At 42.3% G+C, this 24,467-nt stretch overlaps 1 protein-coding gene and 1 long non-coding RNA gene across 2 annotated transcripts in view; one reads left to right on the forward strand and one right to left on the reverse strand.

The window, feature by feature from the left end:
* Positions 1-24,467, reverse strand: part of PLCG2 (phospholipase C gamma 2) — a 124,974-nt gene that overhangs the window by 71,865 nt on the left and 28,642 nt on the right. Inside the window, exons 6-14 of the mRNA XM_075838475.1 lie at positions 16,756-16,840; positions 16,003-16,086; positions 14,373-14,416; positions 13,548-13,620; positions 8,046-8,147; positions 7,213-7,331; positions 4,446-4,531; positions 4,006-4,126; positions 2,523-2,691 (exon numbers count right to left, since the gene is read on the reverse strand). Of these exons, the coding sequence (XP_075694590.1) occupies positions 2,523-2,691; positions 4,006-4,126; positions 4,446-4,531; positions 7,213-7,331; positions 8,046-8,147; positions 13,548-13,620; positions 14,373-14,416; positions 16,003-16,086; positions 16,756-16,840 (883 nt within the window). The remainder of the gene's footprint in view (positions 1-2,522; positions 2,692-4,005; positions 4,127-4,445; positions 4,532-7,212; positions 7,332-8,045; positions 8,148-13,547; positions 13,621-14,372; positions 14,417-16,002; positions 16,087-16,755; positions 16,841-24,467) is intronic.
* Positions 1-24,467, forward strand: part of LOC142661175 (uncharacterized) — an 81,679-nt gene that overhangs the window by 46,798 nt on the left and 10,414 nt on the right. The window contains exon 2 of the long non-coding RNA XR_012850666.1: positions 6,161-6,264. This is a non-coding gene — a long non-coding RNA (uncharacterized LOC142661175). The remainder of the gene's footprint in view (positions 1-6,160; positions 6,265-24,467) is intronic.

The following is a 24,467-nucleotide window of genomic DNA, read 5'->3' on the forward strand; positions in this document are numbered from 1 at the left end:
ACGCATCAAATACATAGAAAAGTAGACAGCACACGGATGTCGTCCGTGTGCTGTCTGTGGTTTTCACGCACCCATAGACTTCAATGGGCAATTAGGTGCGTAAAAACGCAACAATATGGAACATGCAGTGAGTTTCACACAACGGACAATCGCTGCGTGAAAACTCCTACATGTCTGAATGGCCCCATTGAAATCAATGGGTCCGTGTGCTGTGCGTTATTTCAACGCACAGCACGCGGACAAGCATTACGCTGAATGAGCCCTTACAAGAAACAGAGGTCGACTAAAGAACCTTATCAGACTTTTCATCAATAGGCTTGTAGGCAGCAGCTATGGATTACCATGAGGCTTATTTGATGCAGAAAATCCACATCAAACGCGCAGGTAAAATTTGCACTTAATATTATGTTTTTAGATGCATATTTTACATTTTCATGCAGAAGTAGGTGCAGGGTTTTTTTTTTGGGGGGTTTTTTTTGCAAACTTGTCAGATACAATTCTGAGACGGAAACTCAAGATAAATTGAGATGCTGCAGATTTTAAATTACGCACCGAGGGTCAATTTATGTACAAAAAAAATTCTTCAACATGTAGATGAGATTACTTGGGATCTCGTTTACTTTGCTGTATTACGCTGTGGATTTGCTGCAGGAAAATACACGCGCCAAATCCGCACTTATAATATGCATCATGTGCACGTGGTATAAGAGATAAATGAAAAAATAAATATATATATATATATATATATATATATAATATATATTTCGTTTTTAATAAGTGGAAATATTTCCATATTGTACATGCTTACCCTCTCCCCCAGGGGTGCTCTTGAACCCATTGGTTTGTCATAGTGGCAGAAACCCTTCCTACGGCCTCATGCACATAACTGTGCAGTATTTACGGTCAATAAATACTGCACGGACGCGGCACGGCGTGGCGTATCATCCACATTTGAGGACTGTGATCACAGTAATGAGTATAGGAGCACGGTTCGTTAATGCAAAAATAGGATATGTCCTTTTTTTTTTGTGGCTCATTTCTACGGCCCGGACTCACATCCGTAAATATACGGGAAGGTGTAATTTGCGGATAAAAACTACAGTCGTGTGCATGAAGCCCGACACTAACTTGCATGTGCATGTGCGTATGTGACGACTAATAAGATGATTCTTTCTTTGTGGTTTGATTGCTCATTGGGGTATAGGTGCGACTTATGTGTTACGTGCAGGTTATTGTTGTCCTGCTTCGTATCTAAAGACACCGGTCTGCAGGAGTTTATTAAGTTCTTAAATTAATTCATAACCAAGCAATTAATTCTGTAGTTCGTATCTTTAGGGAATCCACACTGTCCTGGAAGCTCAGCTACTTGCTGCCCCTTAAAGGGCTTAAAAGAGAGAGGTCTGGTTGCTTTGTTTAAAAAAATTCAGCATCCACCTTTAGGCCGGGGTTATACCTAGACTTTTTGTATTGCTACTTATTGATTTTAATTATTGAGCTACAGCTACAGTCATTTAAGAGTTAAAATCGATCAGTAGCGCTAGAAAAAGTCTAGGTGTAGCCCGGGCATTGAAGAGGATCTGCCATGAGTTTATAACTTCCCCATCTCCTACCTAATCTAATAGACGCTTTGATGTAGGTAACTACTGTTTTTTTTTAATTATTATTATTGACCAAATTATGAATATATTTCGAATTATGCAAATTGTTTCTAAATGCCCAAAGGGGCTTTTTTTTTCTATTCACCAAGTCGGCGTTGTATAGAAAAGTGTATGACACTGACCAATCAGCATCATACACTTCTCTTTATTCCAGCCCAGCTTGATTCACAGCACAGCGTGATCTCGCGAGATCACGCTGTGACGTCACTTCCTCCCGCAGATCCTTCATCGGAGAGATGGAAGACTGAACAGGCATTGCCTTCAGCCTAAGCAGATTCGGATAAACGTCCTGGCACGGCTGGAGGCCGTAGTTATCTACATCAAAGCGCATATTAAATTAGGTAGGAGATAGGGAAGTTATAAACTGGTGACTGAGCCTCTTATGGATCGGCACGATCAAGGTGACCAATAAATCACACGTCGGATCGTTCATATGAACAATCTGTCAATCAACATGTCCGACTAAACTCGTAGATCAGGGATAAACTAAAACAAATGTGAAAGACAACAGAATGCGCAAAGTGGCGAATAATCATCCATGGTTGGCCAATCATGCCATACATGCCTAATTTCAGCCGAAGACAAATGAAAGGGGATTGTCCTTCCAAGTACAGCAGGTTTGTTTTTTGCTTGGTGGCCAACTAGGATCTGGTAATTAGAGGGCAGTAGGGGAGTATTTTGGTTTTCCTTGATCCCCCTCCCCAGTGCACGCCCCTGAGGAAAGTGGTTTTGTTATTTTCATATTATAATCTTCTATTTCAGGCGGTTCTGTATAGACGGTGAATGGAAATGTCTGGACTTAAGTAAAACAAGTTAACCAAGAGGGACACACAGTTATTCTGTACATCCAATCACTAAACCCACCTTGATAATGATTTTTTCCTTTAGCTGTGTAGGAGACGGCAGCTGATCTGCACTTGCTTCAGTGGGTTTGGTCAATAGCATTTCACCGAACACGTCTTTAAACACCTTGGCCATGTACCTCTGCTGCTCCACCGTACAATGCTCTTCAATGGACAGTATGACCGGGTATCTACAGAGGACAGAACAATGTTACCTGAGAGAGAGTCAATACTACAGAAACAACAGTACAACCCCAGCAGTGGATGTCATCTCGCTTTTCCAGGTGTCTTGCAGGGGTTGCCCTAACCAGATAGCCCCTTCTCTGAAGCAGGTTGCCTCGCTGATCGTCTCCAGTCCGTCTGCAGAAACCTGACCCCCTGCTGGGGAAATCTGCATGCAAAGCTGCAGGAGGACTAGTATTACTTGGTGCCCATGCAAATGACTGCACAACCATTTAATATACTGGACCAAGTTCTGCAGAGTGGGAGACATTCTTTGTCGTGATTCTCCGCTCTGACTAATAGGGGATCCTCATCATGAGACCTCAAACACCCACTCAAACTCCATGACATTCATGTGTCCTAAAAGAGGAATATGGTTTTCCTATTGGGGCAACCGCTTTATCTGCAAACCTGCCTTAGATCATGATTACAGCCGCTACACCTGTACCCCTCTTAGTTCAAGCGAGCCAGACTTCTACTACCCTAGTGTTTCATGCGATCTGCTTTTAGTACAGTAGAACCATGAGAGGTCTGGGTATTGCAGCCATAATACAGGCTACAGAATCCAAAAATGAAGTCTCATAACGGTCGTCTGGTAGCATTTGGGTATTGGTCACATATATGCAGATTTTCTTTTAGGTTCTGAGAAATCTGTCGCTTTCTGGGAGCTGTCATGGCGGCTATATTGGTTGTCACCCAGCTTTCACGGAAACCGTTATACCTAAGAAACATCTAAATAGAATTTTTTTTATAACTATTTAGATGGAAACTCACTTTAAAGCCTATGTACGCCTTTAAAAATATTTTTAACTTTTTGAGATACAGCTGCTTTGTATCCTGTATACAGAGCAGCTGTAACTTGCGCTGAAACTTGTATCCGTCAGGTCAGCGGCACTGAGGGGTTCAGTGTCAGCGGGTCCTGCTTGTATCTGACACAGGATCGAGCGGTTACCGATCACATCTAAGTTCATAACTTAGATGTGATCAATAACAGGTGGATCACGCAGCACCCGCAGCTGAATCTCAAAAAGTAAAAATAATTTTTTATAAAAAGTATTTAGAAAGTTGCACCAATCACACTGATAGACATTTTTTTAAATTAAAAAACAAAACGATTTGAAAGGTGTACATAGCCTTTATTCAGGATTTCTCCATATCTTTATTGTCAGCATTGGTTGTTTATATGTAGGTGCACAGGTGACCAGAAATAAGTCCCGGCTGTCCTTTTTTTCTATGCAGCAGTCCTACATCACAGGTATTAAAGAGTTACAGCAAGAACTCACTCAGAGGTGACAAATGCATGGTCCTTAATAGCTTGCACCACGTCGTCAAACTTAATTTTGGTTGTTCTTGTCCATCCGTGATAAATAATTGGCTTTCCATCAGGGCCGTCCCAGCAGTCCACTAGAGTAAGGTGAGAGACGGGAAACAATCACACTTCAGTGAGCTCAGCGCAAGGTGCGCACATTACCATCCCTCGTCTAGATATTTCGGGTGGTACGTCAGCAATTCAATGTTCTAGCCATAATTCAAGACGGTAAAAAAATGAAATGACGAATTTCAAATGGCTTTCAGTAGAATCCCCCCAGGGAGCTGGACTTTCTGAAATCATAGGGGTCAAATGAGACCATAGGAGGGGCAGACTGGATCCATGGCAAGGCAGAGGTAGAAGACCAATGTTATACTCTCAAATAAAGTAACAAGAAACACATTATATGCTTACACTCAATACATCGGCATCCCATCCGCAGACACCGCACATAGGCTTCTGTGGACGACTCACTGCGCAGCTGATCTCCTGTTAAATACCTGGTCACAAAGCAGAGCAAAACACAGGGTGATGGATTTGCAGAAGGGCTATGTAATACAGGACACTATCATTTAGGTTTGATGGCAGTAGGAGCTCTGGTTTGCTGATACAGAGCTCCAAATACACATAGAGATACATGCTAAAATTCTAGCTGCTTGCAACCGCCACTAGGGGAGCCCATGAGCTTATTGCATACTGTTTTACTATTGACTTCAATGCAGAAATCGAATGTATTAAACTCCTGAGCTCCCTCTAGTGGTGCTATGTCTATGCAGTGGATTTGGAGCTCTGTATCAGAAAACAGAACTCAGGTGAAATTATAAAATTAATCGGCGCAGAATTTTCGGCTTTAGGCTAAAAATGGTGTTCGAGGGGTGGATATGCACTCTGATTCGCTGCTGGGTGCCGGCTTTCCTTCAATACTCTGTACAGTAATTATATACTTGACTCTTGATATTGGTATATACTGCTGGCTGGACCTTTTGGTATATGTTTTTTTTCTCTTTTTTTAACTAGTGCATTTACATGTACAGTATTATTATCATCTGTATAATATATCATCGCTTGCAGCTACTGGAAGTAAAAGAAAAATGTACATTCAATATACTATTGGGAGTACCAACATTACGTGTCTATCCTATTACAATAACTGGACATTGTAGTAGGAGATGTGCTATATTTTGTGCTGGGAGTACCACCATTGTTAGTACATTGTACATGGCCATCACCTCTTTGAATTTATAATAGCTTCTGTTGCTGGGAGTACCTCCATTGTTAGTACATTGTACATGGCGATCGCTGTGGGCACTGGGAGCACCATCCTGAATGTGCATTATCTTGTTGTTTATGAGACGTCATTAGTTACAGCACCCTCTAAAGGTCAGGAGAGGACATTACATCTATTTATGCCGTTCTGCTACTATAATACCCATCATGTACACTTGGTTCTATACATTTTTAAGCACTTGATCTATCGCTGGTCTCTCCTCTATGGACTTTTAGTAAGGTCATCTCCACCGTATAACAATAAATGAGACACAGTAGCTTTCTCCCTATGGGCTGCTAAAGTGCGACTGAGAAATAAATTGGAAAAGCCAGAATAAATTGGACATCCAATACAAGGCACATAGGAGGAAGCTATGTTATATTTTAAGGGTCTTATTCTGGACAAAGCTTGTCCCCTGATGATCGTGAAAATTCTTTTTTTTAAATGAAAACTACAATTTAAAGGAAAACTCCATCCATTAAATTGCACCTTGTAGGGCACCAATAATGATCAGGATTGAAAATTGCAGAATGGACTTTTATAAATCTCTTTCAGTTTTATGATGCTTATGTAGCATTACGTATTCTTTTCAGCTGCTATTTTTTAAGTCATTAAAATCCTGGGCGGAGCTTAGCGATCACATGATTGTGTACATGTGACAACTATGCTGTGTAATTAACATATGGCTGACACATTCCCTGGTGAGGGGAAATGTATCATTGGGCGAGCAGCCACAAACCACAATGTAAGAGCCGATAACGAGGATAAAGTTTATACAATGTAGGGGACTGAGTACAAACACTACAGAGAGATGACTTTTTATATTTAGCTTTTTTCTTATTACCTTTTGTGTATTTTTTAGGTTTGCCTATGCCAGTGATCGAAACCTGGAAATCATGTCTGCCAACTATGCAAATTTGATTTGCTCAAGAGCTGCATGTGTCAAGTAATATGGAACCAGAACAGGTACCAACTCAACCTGGTATTATATCAGTTTCCACAAACAAAAAAAATGTTGACGGATATGCTGAGTTGCAGGCTGTAACAGTCCACAGCTGATTTAATAATTCTGCAGGTCGTCATTGGAAACAGTCGACAAGCTAGTTGCTGGACACGCCCCTAAAAGATGAGCTCACATGATGATAAAATAAATATTTTGTTTTCCTATGTCAGATTACTGTACAGTGCCTGATGTAAAGAGGACGCTTCCCATAGGTATATGTGCACACACTAAGGCCTCATGCACGCGACCGTAAGGGTTTTTATTGTCCGCAAATACGGATCCGATGATTACGGATACACATCCGTAGCCGTCCGCAATTGCGGAAGTGCCCATAGACTCTTATGGGCGAGTCGGTGCCGCAATTGCGGACAAGAATAGGGCATGTTCGATATTTTGCGGATAATTTCTTCGGCGAGGACACACATCCGTAAATCTACTAAAAGGTGTCCGAGGCCAATAGAAATTAATGGGTCCGCAATTTCATCCGTAATTATGGATTCCGTAGTTACAGTTCAAAACTACGGTCGTGTGCATGGGGCCTTAGCCAACAAAGAATGCTGGGAGATTTCGGCTTTGAAGCCGGCAGAATTGTAAATGCAGCTCTGGATTATATGGCTGGCTGTAGCTCAGGATCAGTACAAGATACATAATACATTGTATTTACAAAGTTACTAATATTTTTATGTAGATCAATTCTATAAATGTTGTTTAAAGGTGAACATACGCTTGATATCAGAACACCTAATTCATTTGGATATGGCGCAGATTCCTGGCCATCCCTTGTAGTGACAGAAGGATTGAAATATTTACATTACCCTTATTTTACATTTTGGATGCCAGAGGTGTTCCAAAGACAATGAAATACAGATCATTCCAGGCACCCACAGGATTAAACCTTCATCAATACTCACGTGTTATGTGAGGAAGCAACCCAGTAATGTGACAGCGGATTATTCATGTTCTGTACAGTAATCTCATCATATTTCTCATCCCAGATGCTGTTTTCTTTGGAAAATAAGTAGGTCAGAAACTGAAAAAGATACAAGCCCATAAGGATGGGTTGTGAAATGTGACAAAAAGTGTCTAGTAAAGAATTGCGCAGAACTAGAAGACCTGAACTGTATGCAAATTTACCAGAAAACCTGGAGGGGTGGCGGGCGAACATGCATCCAAGTGGCGTAACATCTCCTTGCTTTAGGCAAATCACCTGATAGTTCCTCAACTTCAGCCACTTCCACTCACACAGCTAACTGCCCCGTATACATCCTATATGGAGACTTCTGTAGTTGCATTGCGGAATATTGCCATGCAGAAGTAACACGTTTATATTACCATATTGTGCGGGTATGAGTCGACCTGTATAGGGCATAGTCTAAGATGACCAAGGAGCCATTTGGGTAAAAGAAACCAAACGCGGACAATCCCTTTTTAAGGGTAGATTCACACATGCTGTTTTGATGCAGTTTTTGAAGCCAAAGCTGGGAGTGGATACAATAGCGAAGAGATGTATAGGTCTTTCCTTTATACTTTTACTTCCTTTTGGGTCCACTCCTGGCTTCGGCTAAAAATTTTTTTACCAAAAACTAAAGCAAAACTGCATGTAAGAATCTAGCCTAAATGTATGTCCAATGTTCCATATGGGCCAGACGTCCAGAAAGCAGAGAGTTAAAATATTAATGATTCTAAGTTAATTGAGATGAGATACAGGCACAATCTGCACATCTTTCCTGTAGATCTTCCTTACCTCGTCCACATAAAGGAAGGGCTCCGCCGTCTCCCTCATAGTCTCATCTATAAATTTTGTCATGCGTTCTCGAACCTTATTAAGATCTTGGGCCGAGGATTCCTTGTGGGATGATAAAGAATAATAAGATACTACAGACCTTCAGATACTACAGATCACATTGGAATTGTACAATAGGACAAAGTCATTAAAAGTGCGTCTTAGGCTGAAGGGAATTGTGTTTCACCTGTGAATGAACAATATGCTGAAATCTGGTCGTTACTATTTTAATTTCTAAATTATTTATGAACAGACGCCCATATTACACAACATATACTTAGGTATACTTACAAGATCTCCTTTTATTTTAATAAATGTTCCTTGGGGGTGGAGCTTTTCTGAGCGTGGGTGTAACTTATTTTTCCAATTTTATTTCAACAATAGTGGCAAATATAGTTGTGTTACAGTGGCAATCATGTAATCACTAGTGCTATATGGCCCCGGGCCTCTGCAGCTAGCGGTTATCCCAACTGAGGAAAGAGGAGGTGAGAACACTAAGGCCCTGTTCACACTGTAGAATTTTTTGGGCGCATTCCGCCCATTCATTTCAATGGGAGTCAGACGCTTCTTTTTCCCCCCAACTAATTTTTTCAGCTAGCGGGAAAAAGAAGCGTCTTGCCCGATCTTCGACTGGATTCCGCCCGAACCGCCCATTTAAGTCAATGGGAGGAGGAATCTGCGGCGGACTTTGCGGTGGGTCCCGCCAAGCAAAATCCGCCATGTGAACTGACCCTAAAGGTGGCATAACACATGTAATACAGTTTCAGAGAATGTGGTGTTGTGAGTGGTGACTGAGCTGAGGTTGCCAACTAGCCAATAAGTCATCCTGGAATTTAGATTCTCGGTTCTCTACTTTGTACTCCCCTCTGCACTGGGGGTAATGTTGGTTTAGTATGAATATATATATATATATATATAGATAGATAGCCAGGGATATTCACGTATATACATAAAGAGGGCCTTACAGGTATAATGCCTATGTGTCTGCTCAATATGGCTACTTATACTGAGCATGTAATGCCGCATAGGCCGTGTCATAATGCCACATCCCATAGGAATCCATTGGCATGCAGAATATTATTGCATTATGGTGAAACTTTTGCAGACATTGGCTATTACACTGTCAGTTAACCTCACTTAATTCAATGGAAATCCCAGCAAGCATTATTAGTTGCTCATCATCTCCATTGGCTTCTATGGCATGTGGTCTGTGCTGTATTAGCCAAACTGTAGAAAAAGTGGCGGAGAAGTGAAAGGAGTTTCTAGTTTAGAAAGCCCACTCGGGTACTGCATTCAGTAGCTACAAAGAGTACCTCTTTCTTTCAAAGACCCGTCTTGTCCATGCATTAAACAGACCGCATTGATTTCAATTGGCACAGTGTAATGCTTCATTTCCCCTGTAGTGGCGCTGCAGGGGAATTAAACAAATGCTACTGGGTTCTCTTTGCAGATTGCAGCTGATCGCTGTGATCAGCTTATAGTCAGAGGACCTTTCTATCATAAAGGGATCGTGGACAATTTTTTAAAGCCATTCCAAAAACCTTATTATGCACTTGTAGATGATTAGTAAGGTTATTCGGAATAGCTGAGAACAAAAGACCTGACCGTTGTGATGTGATGTGACAGTAAACAGCAGCTAACCCTGGCACTCACTATCTATGGTATCCGCCAGTGCATCGGGGTAGTTAAATGAAAAGTCCTAAGTTGAATATAATTACTCCATGCAAATATGGAGACAAAGAAAGACGCTGTTCGCTTTAAGCACCTCGTCCTACTGGGAGGACAGGAATTTTCATATGCAAAAAAACATCGCAAGCTAATCTCCGTCTATCTGGGTAATAATGATGGTCTTTGGGTGGCATTGTAGGTGCAGAGAACAAATCATTTTCCCAGCAGTTGCTTCTTTTTTATTTGCATAGAAAATGTTAAATATCTGCAAACATTGAATGGCGCTCCCCTGCTGTACCGTGAACGGAGACAGAATATTCAAAACCCCTGATCAGCCCGCACTACAATGCACATAATGGGCCACACTGTTCTGCCATTTACATTCGCCTCTTTTTTTTTTTTCGCTTTAAATAATTAAATGAGCAAGAAATTTCTATTGTGAACGGATCCATAATAAGCCCCGTGCTGTGCCGGCACAGATTTTACGCAGAAAGGCTGATATGAAAGGGTGTGTGTTACAATACTGAAAAATGCAATATAATAAAAAGTCATGCCCCGTACTAAGGAGAGTCATTTGGATGCAGATTGGATTTGCTTGTATCAGTGGGGCAGACCCTGACAGCAAATATTATTATGGAACTTATTTTATTCAGATGTTTAGAATATGACAAAGTACAAGAGTAGAGGGGTGTAATGCTGGGAAATGTGCTCATTTATTTGTAGCCATCCAGATTGTCGTTACAACATAGGCATGATAAGTGCTCTATCTATCTAATATATCTATCTATCTATCTATCTGTCCACGTATTATATCTATCTATCTATCTATCTATCTATCTATCTATCTATCTATCTATCTATCTATCTATCTATCTATCTATCCCATATCTATCTATCCCATATCTATCTATCTATCTATCTATCTATCTATCTATCTATCTATCTATCTATCTATCTATCTATCTATCTATCTATCTATCTCTATCCAGTCTCTCTCTCTCTCTCTGTCTCTCGCTTCTCATCTTCCTTCAGCGGTGAATCAGAACACCCCCATATACATTAGAAAGCCGGGCAGTCCTGCTAATATTCGCAGTTTTGAATGACTTTCATCTAATGTGTATGATGGACACTCATCGGCTGGGTTCACACACCCTATTTACGGACGTAATTCGGGCATTTTAGCCTCGAATTACGTCCGAAAATACGGCTCCAAAGCGCCGGCAAACATCTGCCCATTCATTTGAATGGGCTTTACGATGTTCTGTGCCGACGGTCATTTTTTTTACGCGCCGCTGTCAAAAGACGGCGCGTAAAAAAGACGCCCGCGTCAAACAAGTGCCTGTCGCTTCTTGAGACGTAATTGGAGCCGTTTTCCATTGACACCATGGAAAAACAACTCCAATTACGTCCGTAATGGACGCAGTGAAAAGCGCCTGCACATGCCATTACGTCTGAAATGCCGGAGCTGTTTTCTCCTGAAAACCGCTTCGTAATTTCAGCCGTAACGGAGGCTGCCGTGTGAACATACCCTTACACAACTTGACATGGGCTGTGTAAATGAGCACCAATCAAAGAGACAGCTCATTGGTCGGCCCCCATTTGCTCCTTTCCCAATGGGCTATGTTTGGGGGCGAGCGATCGTTACTACAATTTTATCATGTCGGCAGCACATCTCCCTGCTGCAGAGAACGATAATATTTCTTGCAGCATAAATTATACAATCAACCGATGAACGAGTTGTTTGCTCGTTCATCGGCTGATCGTTGCCCCGTTTCTACAGGGCAATTATCGGGAACAAGCATTTTCATGAACTCTTGTTAACCCCATATTTGGCCCGTGTAAATGGGCCTTTAGGTTACAGTGAGACAATCTGCTCATTTTGTGATGATCTAGTCAGGTTAGAGGATATCTACACTTTAAGGCCTCATTTACACGAGCGTATTATACGCGCGTGCGACGCGCGTGCTTTTCACGCGTGTCGTACGCACCTATAATAGTCTATGGGGCTGTTTAGACGATGCGTGAATTTTGCGCTGCGTGAGTGCGTTGCGTAAAACTCACGACATGTTCTATATTCTTGCGTTTTTCACGCAACACGCACCCATTGACTTCAATGGGTGCGTGAAAACAACGCATGCCACACGGACGGTCCTGCGTTGCATGCGCGAAAATCACGCAAGAGCTGTCAAAAGGATGAATGTAAACAGAAAAGCACCACGTGCTTTTCTGGTTACAAACATCCAAACGGAGTGTCAAATTAGAGATGAGCGCACCGAACTTCACCGGGTTCGGCCGAACTCGTTTTGACCGAACCCGGCAAAAGATGTTCGGGTACGCGACGTCAGGAGACAGTCACTGCCCACGGTGCTCAAAGACTTAAACTGTTTCAGCACCCTGGACAGTGACTTATACATATACGTGTAAAAAAAAAACAGAAGTTCGGACTTACCGATAAGTCCCGGCTCCTTCCTCCAGTCCGACCTCCCGGGATGACAATTAAGGCCAAGTGACAGCTGCAGCCAATCACAGGCCAAGCACAGGCTGCAGCCAATCACAGGCTGCAGCGGTCTCATGGCCTGCCGCGTCATCCTGGGAGGTGGGGCCGGATGACAAGAGAGGGACGCGTCACCAAGGCAACGGCCGGGAGACCGGACTGGAGGAAGCAGGCAGTTCATGGTAAGTTTGAAAGTCTTTTTTTATTCACAGGTTGGTGTATATTGTGATCGGCATTCACTGTCGAGGGTGCTGAAAGAGTTACTGCCGATCAGTTAACTCTTTCAGCACCTTGGACAGTGACGGGCGTCGACTAGCCTCATCTCTATGATGGCGGCTGCGCGAAAATCACGCAGCCGCGCATCATACACGGATGACACACGGAGCTGTCAATTGCCTTTTGCGCACGCAAAACGCAGCGTTTTTTTGCGCGCGCAAAACGCACACGCTCGTGTAAATGAGGCCTTACAACCAAATTTCTATTGCTCCAATGTAACACGGGATCAGACTACAGGGTTTGTTTGTAGTCTATGACCACGCATGTAGGTCTGCATAGGAGCAGTATACACACAACGGTTGTAGATTTTTAAAGGGTAACTAAACTTTTAAAAATCTTTAGGACATGTCATAGTAACATGTCAGAAGTTTTAAATGGTGGGGGTTCCAGCACTGAGACCCCAACCGATTGCTAAAACGAAGCGGCAATAGTTCTCTGGTGAACGCTGTGCCGCTTCGTTTCTGATCGGCTTTCCTCGGAAAGGCGAGCGAATGGTGCACGGACTCGTAGACTTTCTATTGAGCACGTACGCCGCTCCGAGGAAAGCCGATCAGAAATGAAGCGGCACAGCGCTCACCCGAGCGCTTCTGTTGCTTGGTTTTAGTGATCGGTGGGGGTCTCCGTGCTTGGACCCCCACCGATCAAAACTTCAGGCATGTCAATATGACATGTCAAAAGTATTTTAAAAGTTTAGTTACACTTTAAATCAAAGTTGTTTAATTTTTTAATTTTTTTTTAAATGTTGGTTGTAAAAGTCCACATACCCTGTAATGACCTGACTTTGCGTGTACTCCATTTACTCCACCGTCTCTATTACAGCACAGTGTTATTCAGCCGCCTTCTGAACGGAAACATAGTGAACTTCAATATCTGAGTAACCTTGGAACGGCATTCTGGGTCCTAATCTGGTTTCATTCATTATCAGCTGATATATACCAATGAAAACCTTGGACCACTCAATTCCATAAACCACAGACTGGAGTATAATCGGGCTTCCTAAGAACACAACTCTGACAATTACTAACCTGTTGCTCATGCTGTAAAAACCTTTGAAAGTCATGCAAATGAACAGCGGAGGCATCCGGTCGATCAACATTTCTGAAAAATACAACCAGGCTGGCAAGTTAGACGTATCCGAATACCAATGGGTGAAACGGCCTTAAACCGGAAGGGCCGCTAAACTTAAAGTCTGTTGTTTACATTTGCTGTGCGAATGAATACAATTTTATTGTTCCCTGTTATCAGCCATTTCCGGATAGGGAGAGGATGGTTCTTTTAATAGGGTGACTGTCTTTGTGTTGTCAGCCTCTATTGGTTCTGTTGAACTTATTGAGCGGCTCATCTATCAGCAGAAACAACTGCGCTCCTGCTAACAATCCAGAGAAGGGAAACGATCAGTGACTGATCACTCCCATCATCAAGGCCTGCATATGGTGAATATAAAATACTGGACAGGGCGAGATATGCTGGTGCTTGTGGTGCACAGTTCATGCTGATCCCCTATTTGGTGCTTGGGGTGAATATTTTTTTTTAGCAGTACTGGAGTTCGGGCTGAATTCCCCATTTTTCACTGCCATTGCAATGGTTTAATGCAGTGGTCTCTCCAGCTGTTGCAAAACTACAACTCCCAACATGCTCGAACAGTTCAGGCTCTCAGGGAAAGCTGGAAGTTAAGTCGTTTTGCTGCAGGGCTCCATTCAGCCATTTTTCATTGCCATTCGTCTCCAACCTGTGGCTATCGGAGCATGCAGGGAGTTGTAGCCGGAGACCTGCAGGTATCTTGTAATAAGAGTTGTTGGTGTCAACATATTTTTATTGATGGCAAATAGACTTGAATGATAAATTCTTACCCCAATATAAATACTGAAGAATCTTTCCTGAATTCATCCAGAATCTGAAAATAAGAATATTTAACTTTTGTTTTCTGCAAAAAAAAATAAAAAAATGCACAAGCAAAATCTTCACAATAAACGTAACTTCTGTAAACCTAACTCTGGGATTGCTGCTGAAAAGGCAAAAATATGAATGGAGGTGAAAGCGGCCACCACATATATGATTACAACAGTATATGACCAATAGGATTACAATAGGGTATATGGAAAAGGCTTGTCTAGTTTAAATATAGAGTTAATAAAGGGGATCCCCCATTTCGGATACTTATCTCTTGGCCACAGAGGAGAAGGGTTATAAAGAGCGTCTCTCTGTCTGGAGGACCTGACCTGTCCTGCATTACACAGGCAAACCATTGATATGAATACGCAATGTGTAATTCTTAATTTCCCCTGTGGTGGCGCTGCAGGGAAATTGAACGCTAAGGGCTCATTCAGACGAGCGTGTATCACGTCCGTGTGATGGCCGTTAATACAACGGCCGCCACACGGACTCATGTATTGCAATGGGGCCGTTCACACTTGTTTCAATGGAGCATGTGAAGGGTCCATGAAAAAATTGGACATGTCCTATTTTACCGCGTGTCACGCATCCATCCACTAGTCTGAGGGATCCGTGACAACGCGTCCAACACGGGTGCACCTCGGACATGAAGAACGTTAGCTTTTTACATCCGAGGTTGCTGACGCTCGTCTGAATGTAGCCTAAGGCGTGTCTGATTTGCGCGCGTAAAAAACAGCATTTTTTTCTACATTTCATATCCGTGTGCTTTGCGTGTGGTATGCGTTTTTAACGCCAGTGCAAGCACTTCTTTTTCTTTTTTTTATTTGCATTTCTATGTTATTAATGCGTGAAACACGGACAGCACACGGATGTGTGTCCGTGTGCTGTCCGTGGTTTTCACTCACCCATAGACTTCAATGGGCAACTAGGTGTGTGAAAACGCACCAATATGGGATATCAGTGAGTTTCATGCAACGGACACTCCGATGGGTGAAATCTCACGCATGTCTAAATGGCCCCATTGAAATCAATGGGTCCGTGTGCTGTGCGTTATTTCAACGCAAAGCACACGGACGAGATTCACGCTCGTCTGAATGAGCCCTTACTGTAATTTTTCCCACAGATTACAGCTGATCGCTGGGGGTCCCAACAGCTAAACACTTTATAAACTTATTGCCAAGGGACCCTTCTAACAAGTAGAGATTGTTCGATGCGGAGAACTACTATAAGTGCAGAGTAAGCAGAACAGTAGAGTAAAGGCCCTTTTACACCGGCTGATAATCGGCCGATGCAACGATCACTGATCAATGAGACATCGTTGATCGGCACTTGTTTGCTCCTGTCACACGGAGCTATGGATGTGGTTGAGGGGTCGTTACTCCGATCGCTCATCCCCATACGTTATCATGTCGGCAGCGCGTCAGGGAGATGCGCTGCCGACAACGATAATATTTAACTTTTTTTTAAACGGTACGATCAGCAGATGATCGAGCGTTTGCTCGTTCATCTGGTGATCGCTGCCCGATAATTGGCCAGTGTAAAACCCTCTTTAGACTTGGTTGAATATTTTGGGTTTTATACACTTACAGTTTTTTGATGATCGAACATCATTTTTTTGTAGAACAAATGTACATGTTCAAAAGTGAGGTCATCTCTGGGAATCCCAATGTCCTGCAATATAATAAAACACTTATTAGAACACCTTCAATACAAGCAAGATGGACAAGCACATGAAAATAGAAGACAAAGGCAGTTGTATGTCAATCTATATATGCTATGGCTATGTAAGCTGTAATATCACTTGGTACATGCTTAGTAAACAGTATAGTATATAATATGATTACAAAAATTGTCAGTTCTTCGATTAAACTGGTCATATAACCGCCAACCGATCCCCCGATCACCCATTAATATGTATGTCCAGTTTTTCAGAGTGAGCAGATCAAATCCAAATTGCCTCAACCCTAGAGAGGATAGCCAGTGGTGTCCGGAAGCCCCCATATTAATCAGAAAAGATTTACTGATAGAAATGTAAAGCATAAAGGGGACTTAAAGGAGGTGTCTGGTTTAGAAAACCCATTTTTAAATACTGTGCTAGGGAATGCTGAGTTAAAAGAGGTAAATCCCCCATTCAGGACCCTCATATATTAGCCACAGCAAAGAGAGTTGGTTCAAAGGGCGTTTGACGCTCTGGAGGACCGAACACATCCATGTATTACAGGGACAGCCTATTGATTGATTGTAATGCTAAGATACCCCTGTGGAGGCGCTGCAGGAAACATATATGCTAAGATATAAGGAATGGTCTTTGCCTATGTGGGCACCAAATGTAATATTTACCACCAGCTTGTCTTTCAGTGATTTTGCACTTCCCACTTTGAAGTTAATCTGAGGGAGTATTGTCTTCAGCTCTCGAATGCTAATACTGGAAAGAGGAAAAAGGAAGATTTAATTCTGAAAACCTGTAATAAACCTCAACCGAAAAGCAACACCATTCATTTGTATAGATTCTGACAGCATTGATTAAAGTCATATAATAATTGTTACCAATGGACACTAGGGAAGTGTATATACTACTGAGTATTTGGAACTGGGTCCTGTATCAACCAATGAATCCTGGGCACTGTACATAGTCTGTACCACAATAGTATGGGTGGTGCATATACTACTAGGCACACAATGCCAGGGACTATATATTCTTGGGTCACCAAGGACTGGGTCTTATAAGTAAGATTAAATACCACTGATAAAAATTGTACAAAAACCACTGGCTCAATGCAAATTCCAAGAAGCACTTTGTATACCACTGTGGGCACTAGGCATCATGCACTAGACATACTACTTTGGGCAGTACCAGGGACTGTACACTGTATACACCATTGGCACACCAGAAAGTAGTACATAAGGAACTGTCATCCTGCTTACCATTGTCCTGTACTGTCCATATCCCTGATTCACCAGGGGTGGATAGACACAATACCTAATTTTGGCTACCAAAGATTTGGAATGTAATGGAGCTGAGGGACACCAGACACTGGTCACTGGTCACATCATAGGAGAAATAGTACTCTATATACTTTTGGCCACCCATGACTGGACATGTCATATAACACTGTAACTGACTAGCGATGACGTATATCGTATATACCGCTGGTTACCACGGTCTATAGACATTATATATCACTAAGACACAGGAGATTTGGCACAGTATCATAGGAGAGTGGGGTTCTAGAACTGGCAACATGGTATTATATGCAATGTTAACCCGGAATGACTGATTGCTTCTATGACAATGTGCCCTTAATGAGGCTCTGTCACCACATTATACGTTTCCTATATTGTACATAATCTGATCGGCGCTGTAATGTAGATTACAGCAGTGTTTTTATTTAGAAAAACGATCATTTTTGACAGTTATGACCTATTTTAACTTTATGCTAATGAGTTTCTTAATGAACAACTGGGCGTGTTTTACTATATGACCAAGTGGGCGTTGTACAGAGGAGTGTATGACGCTGACCAATCAGTGACCAATCAGCGTCATACACTTCTCTCCATTCATTTACACTGCAGATAGCGATATAGCTGTATCACCATGTGCAGCCACATAAACACACTATAACATTACTGCAGTGTCCTGACAATGAATATACATTACCTCCAGCCAGGACGTGATGTGTATTCAGAATCCTGACATTTCACGAACACAATCCCGACACTACAGCACAGCAAGCGTAATCTCGTTTGAAATGACAGTTTACAGCATAATCTCGAGATTACGTTTGCCTTGCTGTAAATCTCACAGAGACGCTACAGAAGTGTCAGGATTGTGAATTAGACACCACGTCCTACATGCAGTCACATGACCATACTCCTGGTGTTTTTCTTACATTTTGTATTCTAAACATATGGTTATCTCCCCTCTCCCTGTACAATAGGACGCCACATATAACATGCCTTTTATCTTCCTCCCTGTCTATGGAGGGATTCTGTTTCACGTGCTGAGCAGCAGAACAGAGTCCAGCAGCAGAACAGAGTCCAGCAGCAGAACAGAGTCCAGCAGCAGAACAGAGTCCAGCAGCAGAACAATTAGGGGGTGTTCACACAGAGTTTTTCGGCACTTTTTTTTGACGAGGAAACCGCGCCAAAAAATGGCCAAAACCATCTCCCATTGATTTCAATGGGAGGCGGAGGCCTTCTTTTCCCGCAAGCAGTAAAAACCTCTCACAAGAAAAAGAAGCGACATGCCCTATCTTCAGGCATTTCTGTCTCTGACCTCCCATTGACATCAATGGGAGGCAGAGAAAGCGGTTTTCGCAGTGTTTTATGCCCGCGGCAAAAACGCAGCGAAAAATGTGGCAAATGGCGTGTAGGCAGGTCAAAATCTTCCTCAAAATTCCAGATGGAACAGGGCCTGTGTGAACAAGGCCTTACAGCTTGCCACAGAGGGGCATGCAGGAACCTGTAACTATTAGGGTATGTGCACACGAGGGCATTACGTCCGTAATTGACGGACGTATTTCGGCCGCAAGTACCGGACCGAACACACTGCAGGGAGCCGGGCTCCTAGCATCGTAGTTATGTACGACGCTAGGAGTCCCTGCCCCTCCGTGGAACTACTGTCCCGTACTGAAAACATGATTACAGTACGGGACAGTGTCCTGCAGAGAGGCAGGGACTCCTAGCGTCGTACATAACTATGATGCTAGGAGCCCGGCTCCCTGCAGTGTGTTCGGTCCGGGACTTCCGGCCGAAATACGTCCGTCCATTACGGACGTTAATGTGCTCGTGTGAACCCAGCCTAAGCCATGTCTGTGAGAGGGGAGATGAATCATGGGAGCTGTAGTCCTTTGCATGGTAATCCTTCCCACAGCAAGCCCTAGCAAAATTAAAACAACAGTGCTGCACAGAGCTGGGCAACATAATGAAAAATGACTTCTGCGCTATGGTGGTATTATCTAGCTAGCATTCAGCCACATCTAGGTACTTTTCTGTGTTTTTCATAAGCTTGAAAACCCCTTTAGCAAAGTCCAAACTGTTTTTATATAAAGTGAAGTCCATTGATCCGCCTATTTATAGACCTACACCTCAATGTACTGTGATGAATAGGCGTATTAAAAAAGTTTAGTCAAGATAGGCAAACTATTTCAGCAGAATTATGCTCGGTCTATATTTGCTACCTCGGAACTGCTTTTCAATTTTCCACCTGTCATGGTTGAGCGTACAGGTCTTGTGATTATTTTGGCTGGTAACAATCATTCAACCTAAACAGAATTCACTCGCCGGTTGTTTATATGTCAGTAGAGTTTACAATCTAATCAGTGGCCGCCACTGCCGTCAGTTCCAGTACGAGCTGCCGTTTAATAGAACAGTGCAGGGATATTATTCATGATTAATATAGAATATTATTCCAAACCATGTAGCTGAAAAAGCGCATAAACTCTGATTTGTGTGTAACATAATGAACCTGTTACAGGTCAGGGCTCTGCCTTCAGACACTGCGCTCTTTTTAGGTGACGATATTGTTTTACTGGTCGATGATTAACCTCTGTTCACCTCCGCTGATTGGACTGAGATGTTTCCTATGCTCTCTAGTACGAAGACAAAAATCATCGGAGGAATGAGCAAGTTAAAAGATTCAGGAACTTTAGGAGTATTAGTCCGGAGCACTTTTGTAGCATTTAGGCTATGTTCACACAGGGCGGATACGGTGCGTAAAAGCACACAACGTATCCGCCCTGGGAGACGCAGGGAATTCCATCCGGAAAAACGCACCAAATTGTGGTGCGGTTTTTCGGCCGGAATGTCCGCTACGGAAAACTGTGCATAAAAAAAACAATTAAAATTCATACTTACGTAAACACGGCGACGCGTCCCTTTGACGTCCTGCAATCCGGCCTCCTGGGATGGCGTTTCATCCCATGTGAATTGGCTGCAGAGGTCACATGGGATGAAACATCATCCCAGGAGGCCGGCCTGGACGAAGAAGCACAGAGTTCTGGGTAAGTATAAGATTTTTTTTCTGAATTGCGATTTTTGTGGCTGAATCGCAGCTTTTCCTCTGCAAAAATCGCAACGTCTGCTATTTGTTGCAGGTTTTACCTCCCCATTGAATTGAATGGGGAAGACCCGCAACAAAAAAACAGCAAATACGCAAATACAATTGACATGCTGCGGATTAAAAAACCGCACCGCAGGTCAATTTCTGAGCGTTTTTTCCGCTTAGCATTTTTCGCAGCGTGTGGATGGATGAGATTTGTTCACATCTCATCCACTCTGCTGCTACTGTATTATGCTGCGGATTTTCTGCAACTAAATCCGTTGTGGAATATCTTCAGTATTTATGCTACGTGTGAACTAATCCTAAGTGTCCTTTTTTATGTACAGATGTAGCAGAGCTGAATTTGATATTGAACTGCACTGATGTTGAAAAGACACACAAGTCTATCTATCCAGTTTTATTTTATATTGTTGTTCCAGAAAAAGGGCCGGCCTTACTTTGGATGGTGCCCTGTGTAGTATATTCTCTTGATGCCACCTCTCATATGGTGTACTGTTAAGCAGTGTACAAATAACTATGCCATACAGTGCCTAAGTCTAAGTGCCAAACAGTATGGTGCATAAATAACAGTGCCATACGGTGGCCAAATAATGCTTCTATACAGTATATCAGTAATAATACAGTGCTGCCACTACCAGACGATGCACAACTCAAATACTGCACAGTGCCTAAGTAGCAATGCCACGCAATTTGTAAGTAAATGCCCCCATGAAGTGACCAACATACAGTGACCAAATAACAGGACCATAATATAGTAATCTAATAAACATGCTATACAATATCTAAATCGCACTGCTATACAATGTCTATTTGATTCGTAGTGGTCACAAGCCTCAGGTGCCAGGCCATTATGTGGGGCAGATTACGTGCCATTTTGGACCGCATAGGTCGCACACCCTAAGGTTGGCCTTGACCATAAGAAGACAAAACAAGACAAATGAAGTTGCTTCAAATTTCCTGATATTAGGGAGAAAAATCCTTCTCAACTCCATTATGACAATCGGAATAAATCTATGACCATCTCAAGTTACATCTTGTAATAGGATGTCTTAAAGAAAAGGCATCAGGCCTTCTGTGGGGTCATTCAGCAAATCATCTATCACATCCTGTAGCAGGGAGCTCCATAGTTTTACTGCTCTTACAGCAAAGAATCCTTTTTTTTTTCTTCTTTAGACCTCCCCAACCTGTAACTCTTTAGCTATTTAAAAACTACAACTCCTAGCATGCCTTGAAAGCCAGCGTATGTCAAATCATGATGGAAATGGTAGTTTTACAACAGGTGGAACACTGCTATAGACTTATTGTTATGGTTACTGGACTAGCTATGAAAATACCATTCGGCAGATCTCTGTACTGTCCATTCATATATTTGTACATAGAGATTATGTCCACCCTAAACCCTCTTTTTTTAAGTAAACTACCCCAAGTTTGAACGTTTTCCTTAGCACTGCAATCCACCTATTTCCTTAAGAACTTTATTCTGAACCCGCTCCAGTTCTGTATTTCTTATACTTTGGTGCCCAAAACTGTTCACAGCATTCCATTTGCATATAAGGGTAAAACTATATTCCTTCTATGTGCATCCCTTGATTTTAAATGCCTTTCGCAGCAGCTGCCTGGTACTAGTAAGTGCAATTAAGTTAATTCTACTGTATCCACCAATATCAGAGTCTCTTTTGGTCTCAGGTTTACTCACTGAGTTAAGATAATGCAGTAAATTTACTGTCCGTCCTATGGAAAAACACTGAAGTACATCCTGATTTAATGGCACATCAAGCCTGTTGCGTTTCTCCCTTTCAACCTGATTCTTGCTAACCTACAGACATTAGAAGAAGGGGCAGATGGGAGGAGTATAACACATGACTGCAGGTTAAGGGTATGTGCACACGCTAGCTGCCTTTTACGTCTGAAATTACAGACTGTTTTCAGGAGAAAACAGCTCCGTCGTTTCAGACGTAAATGCTGCTCCTCGCATTATGCTAGGCGTCTTTGACGGCCGTATATTTGAGCTGTTCTTCATTGAATTCAATGAAGAACGGCTCAAATGACGTTTCAAAGAAGTGTCCTGCACTTCTTTGCCGAGGCAGTCATTTTACGCGTCGTCGTTTGACATCTGTCAAACGACGACGCGTAATTGACAGGTCGTCGGCACAGTACGTCGGCAAACCCATTCAAATGAATGGGCAGATGTTTGCCGACGTATTGTAGCCGTATTTTCAGACGTAAAACGAGGCATAATACGCCTCGTTTACGCCTGAAATAGGTCGTGTGAACCCAGCCTAAGACTTCACACTGGGTTTATTTGTAGTCTAAAACCATGGAGATACATTATTCTGCATAACCGCTGTATACACAAAACTGTAGAATGCTTTTAATTGACTATTTGCAAAGTTCCTCCTTTTTTATTTTAAATGCATTGGAGCAATAACAATTTTTTTTTTTAGCAAAAGTCTATAATATTATAATAGTATTCACTACCATATAACATCAGGCTGCTACTCCATATGACTTAAACAAATGTTTATTATGTAACAAATGGACTTCTATCCCTCTATTCAAAGCAGAAAGTACAAGTAACAATCATTCAAAGTTAACGTGTGAATAGAAACATTGTCCCATGCTTAATATTCAAATGTTTACAGCCTAAAGGTGCCGTCCATTATCATCATCATCCTCACAATATGTTCCTTAGGTCACTTACTGAAGATGGTTCATTTCCACTATTGCACTATATTCAGTCACCTCTTCTATAATGTCATAATGTCACAAGACAAGATTTCCACCTTAATAGGATCCTTCTAACCCCTTAGTATTCTTTTGGGGTACCCATCTACTTTTACTATTAGTCTACTTATTTCTATCCTTCCATAATGGCATCACGTGCAGCCCAGTCATTACTAACCTAATCACAGAATTAAACAGGTCACTGCTTCCTACAAAACCAGCACACTCTCCTCCTCCACTCTGTTGCTCTTTCACTAAAAGTCTATAAACTCACACTTGTCTCTAGTACCTACAAAGTAACACTGATATTGTCACCCGCAGCTCTGTCCTCACCTCACTAAAATCATCAGATAAGTCACTGCCTCTTCACACTCATCTCCCAAAATACTCTGCACTGGTGGGCTATCCGCTTCGTCCGCTGCGCTGTATAACTCATGGTCTGTGGCCTCTCACTCGTATCCATTCTTCTCCTCCTCATCGTGACGTCGGTCACATGCAATCCTGTCTTCGTTAATATAATCCTATGGGTGGACAGGTCACTGTCTCTCACAAAATCGGTACGCTCCTCTCCTGCTGCTGTCACCATTCCCATGATCTGATGGGCTACAAGGTGTTCTAGTCCCTCTATCGCCACAATTCATCTTATACAGTTGTGATTGTTCCCATAATCTCATTGACTATAGGGTATTCTATCCAAGGGTACGCAAAAATCCTTTTTTATTTTTATTTTTTTAAACGAGATCATCTTGCGCCACTCATGTACATGTTTAGTACACCCTTACTATTTGTGCTTCTGGGGGGTGATGCATGTTCCACCATAATCTGTGGACTTTCATTAGTCTTGATACTAAGCTTGTCACATACATCTATGGTCATGTATGGTCACCTGAATATACCCAAGTGTCATGATGGCCATAAACTGTTCTCGCACCATTAACAGAATACAGGGATCTGAAGAACAAAGTAAAGGATTTTAACGTCTTTCTTATTACATGAATGGCTCCAATTGGCAAATAGAGCAGTTTTTTTTAATATGCAAGTGAATGGTCACTGAAGTCAAACCTTTGCTTTAAAGGGGCTGTCTCATGACAGACAACCCCTTTAATGTCACAACCATCATGATCAACTGATCGCCACGAATCCTACTCCCTAGACACTTGGCAAACTGTTGCTAGTTAGCGGCTCTCCACTATAGTTAGTAATAGTTCATAGTTTAGTTCCTAATGGGGAACCCTCATGGGGCACATAGAAAGGGGTTGTCCTGATG

This window comes from Rhinoderma darwinii, chromosome 9 (genome assembly GCF_050947455.1).
Source record: "Rhinoderma darwinii isolate aRhiDar2 chromosome 9, aRhiDar2.hap1, whole genome shotgun sequence".
Lineage (NCBI taxonomy): Eukaryota > Metazoa > Chordata > Amphibia > Anura > Rhinodermatidae > Rhinoderma > Rhinoderma darwinii.